The sequence below is a fragment of the Megalobrama amblycephala genome, linkage group LG1 (assembly GCF_018812025.1).
Source record: "Megalobrama amblycephala isolate DHTTF-2021 linkage group LG1, ASM1881202v1, whole genome shotgun sequence".
In the NCBI taxonomy this organism is placed as follows: Eukaryota; Metazoa; Chordata; class Actinopteri; order Cypriniformes; family Xenocyprididae; genus Megalobrama; species Megalobrama amblycephala.
In genome coordinates, this window is record NC_063044.1 from 33,491,606 (window position 1) to 33,495,644 (window position 4,039).

The window sequence follows — 4,039 nt, forward strand, 5'->3', positions numbered from 1 at the left end:
GAGTTCCCATGAAAGGGAACTAAATTTGTGATTGCATGCTGATTATGGTCTGTCTGAGCCCGGCAGAGTGGGTAACGCTTTGAGTTCTTTTCGAGGCTTATTGATTTTAAAGGATAGTTCACCCAAAAATTAAAATTATTCCATGATATGATTTGAAGCCCAAATAAATGCATCCATCCATCATAAAAGTAATCCATAAGGCTCTGGTGGGTTAATAAGGCCTTCTGAAGCAAAGCGTTTTTTCAAGAAAAATACTTAAACTTAATATTTAATATTTAAACTTTTATAAACTATAATAACTAGCTTCATGTAGACGGCCGTATGCATCAATTTGCGTTGGAAGAGTGACCTCTGTCCCAACACATGACGCAATGACGAACACAGAAGCACAGAGGATAGAGCGAAACAAAACACCGGTCACAAATTAGAAGTCTAAAATTAGACATTTTAAAGAGAAATGTTGGAGGATTTCAATATAAGAGAAGAAGAGCTTGAGTTTGTTGCTCAGCCCTATTTGTTTAAACCATGAGAGGCGTCTTACACTACTCCTACATCCTGCATCATACATCATGTCACGGGTTACTCGTTTGATGCAAGTCGACTTGCATCGTATGCGTATAGTTGTCTGCCAGATGTGACATTTGTAGCAATTTTGAACTTTTGACAGTCAGTGTGAGATATAGGCTACATTTGTGTATAGTATCCTTTGATATAGTTTACAAAATAAAACAATATACTTTGAAATTAATTGTAGTGTATTGCGTTGTTTTAAACCCCAAACATTTTACTTAAACATTCTTCATTAAGGGTTATTCAGTTATTTGTAATAAGCTGTCATTGTAAAATTCAAAGTAGTTTCAATGTAGCTAGCTACTTTTTGATAGTAACTTGTAGTGTACCTATCTAGTTTTTCAGAAGGGTAGCTTGACTGTAGTTGATTTATGAGTAGCTTGTAGCTTGTCAAAATACAGTTTCAGAGTAAGTTCCCCCAAAGCTGGTTAATACACTGTGTAACAGTCACTGCCTATCACAAGGTTTATTGTATTTATGTTGCTATGCTCTTCCTGGACTCTAGGGGGAGATGGAGCGTACTCATTATGGTATATAACAGGAAACAGTAGAGTAAATGGTAGGGTCTGTTTGATGGTGCCTCATAGTTGGTTACTACCTGTTACCACCTGGTTGCCTAATCCTGTTTGAGAAACTGTTTGTTTCTTGCTCAAACGTAAGTTTAATGTTTGTATCATTGTAATGAACTTGCATGGAATGTATTTAGTTTAATTGGTATATTGTTTTCCCTTTATAGAGGATTTTACTGTCATGTAGCTTTTGCTAGTCAACTATGGCTACCTCTACATGTTTACATACACACTGTGTTGCTGAAGCCACCCTTGGTTCATGTGGTGTGAAATGCTGAAATTGACCAGACATCCAAGCATAGGACAACAAACGACCTCATCAACTTCTTCATCCTTCGTAACTATACTCAACAAAAGATAACATTGCTTTCCTTCAATACCTGAACTGGTTAAGTTCTCAAACAGCTGTGTTGGACAATTTGATTCCCTATATGCACATACACTTGCCTTTGATGAAATTGTTGAATTGTATATGTATGTATATTTTTGAGGACTTGTGGTATATTGGGTATTGTGAAATATTGAATGTGAGAAATTGTTTGAATACACGCTAAATGAAACTGCACTCTTGTTTGTTCAAGACTTTATTTATTAATAGACCTTTCTTGCACAAAAGATGATTCCCCTTTAAACTCTTGTAGCTTGACCTGTGCAAAGTAACTGGGATGGTTATAGATTGGTGGCCCGTACGGGGAAACTTAAGTTGCATATTGAAGTGAAAGGTCTATGTAGTGTTTGTTTTGTTTAATGTGTGTATTGTATTATAGCAATGTCAATATCATCACGTGGTGCAGAGGATGAGTATGAACCCGCTGCTGATTTCACTGCTGGTCCTTTTGTGACTAGAAGAGACCCACCTCCAATAAAAGATCTCATAAGCACTTTTAGTGAATTGTACCTTAACTCAGACAACGAAAATGAATTTGATGTTCAACCTGATATTCCTCTTCCTCCTCCTCCAGATGATATAGCTCCTGATTTACGTCCCACCGAACAATTTAGTCATGGACTGACTGAGAGAGTTACAGCTCTAGAAGGTGAAGTACAAACCTGTCTACAAAAACTAAGTCAATGTTGCTCCCAAATGGAGTTTAGCAGACAGAATAAGCTGCTGGAAGAGAGATTGAATTATAAAATTCAAAGAGAATGTGAACGGGTTAAGCAGAGCCTTGAGTTAAGCATCCAAGATTTGGGAAAGTCAATGGTTGACTGTCTGAAAAGAAGAGACATTCAGATTGATGCCAAAATTAAAAGCTATGCTCATGTTGTATCTACTCCAGTTTCTCCTCCATTTTCTGCACCAGCTCACCATGCAAGATCTAACCAAATTGCCAGCTTACCAGACAATGTAAATGATATATTTTATCGTCCACCTGTAAAAGCTGAATTTCCTCAATTTGATTCTGATGATCCTGTCTCTTTCATAGAACGTTGTGAGGAGTATTTTGCAATTAGACCCCTCACAGATTCTGAAATCCTTGCATCCCTTACTTCTGTGTTAAAGGGGACGGCTAAAGACTGGTGGTTGGCTGAGAGAAGACATGTACTTACCTGGGAGCAATTTAAACAAGAGTTTTTGCATGCTTTCCTTACTGATGATTATGAAGCTGAAGCTACAAAACGTCTTTTAGAAAGGAAACAAGGTTCCAGAGAATCCATTCGTGATTTTGCTTACCACTACCGAGCTCTTTGCTTAAGATGGAAGAAAGAGATGACAGAAAAAGAGATTGTTCAGGCCATTTTGAGAAATTGTAACCCCAGACTTGCGAGTTTGCTGAGAGGAAATGTGAAGGAAGTGAGTGAGTTGGTAAGAACTGGAACACAAATTGAGAGGGATTTTGAGGAAGCGAAGCGGTATTGGTGTCAGGTTAATGTTGAAACCCAGAAAAGAAAATCCCCACTTGAACGAGATTCTCAGTCCAAGTTAAATCCTTCTTCAACCCGCATTCTACAGCCTATGATGAGTGAGTACAACTTAAAAACTTTGTCTTTGCCTTTGTTGGTCAGAGGAAGATATTTTCAAGCCCTGGTCGATACTGGAAGCTCATTAACTCTGATACAAGAGTCCTGTTGGAGAAAGCTGGGACATAAAGAACAGCTTAAATCAAGTGGTGGGCAAACTTTCAAGCAAGCCAATGGTCAAGTATTACATGCTATAGGAGTATGGCATTGTGAATGTGAGCTACATGGAAGAATGTATGAGGTCGAACTGTTTGTAATGAAGGATGATGATCTTACAGTACCCGTGGTACTAGGTATGGATTTTCTGGTAATAACTGGAATTCATTTGGATATTGGCAATGCTCTGTATACTTTACCTGCTACCACTGATTATCAAGAAGAAACATTTTCATTCTTGACCCCTCCTGTTAAAGATGCACTGCTGTCACTTTTCATTGCCTTACCTATTCCAGAGGAAACAACAGAAACCAGGCAGTGTATTCAACAGTTGATCACAAATGCTGATACCTCTTCCATATTCCAGTCACAACTTCATCATCTACTTCAAGAATGGCCTACTGTCTGTACAAGTGAAATCGGACACACCAGTGTGGTTAGACATTCGCATTATCACCACCAACGAAGTGCCTGTTCGTAAGAAAGCTTACCGTGTATCACAAGGAAAACAAACTTTCATTGAACAAGAGATCAAGTCAATGCTGGATAAGAAGATCATCCAGCCTTCCTTTTCTTCTTGGGCTGCACCGGTAGTCCTAGTGCCAAAGAAGGGAGGTGGACAAAGGTTCTGTATTGATTACAGAGGGCTAAATGCGAAGACATATCTGGATGGATATCCCATGCCTCAGATCCATGATATCCTTGAGTCTATGCATGGAGCTGCAGTGTTCAGTACCCTTGATCTTAAAAGTGGGTATTGGCAAGTTGAGATGGACCCTGAA

General features: G+C 38.7%; 1 protein-coding gene across 1 annotated transcript; it reads left to right on the plus strand.

The window, feature by feature from the left end:
- The first annotated feature begins 1,117 nt into the window (after positions 1–1,117).
- LOC125266140 lies at positions 1,118–3,738 on the plus strand. Its single transcript, XM_048186623.1, has 2 exons — positions 1,118–1,225; positions 1,307–3,738. Exon 2 carries the CDS (start codon positions 1,909–1,911, stop codon positions 3,736–3,738), a length of 1,830 nt encoding a protein of 609 aa, XP_048042580.1. The 5' UTR covers positions 1,118–1,225; positions 1,307–1,908.
- Positions 3,739–4,039: the final 301 nt, after the last annotated feature.

What these genes read in the sequence shown, in the direction of transcription:
- LOC125266140 (XM_048186623.1), top strand. Translation starts at nt 1,909, where the DNA reads ATGTCAATATCATCACGTGGTGCAGAGGATGAGTATGAACCCGCTGCT.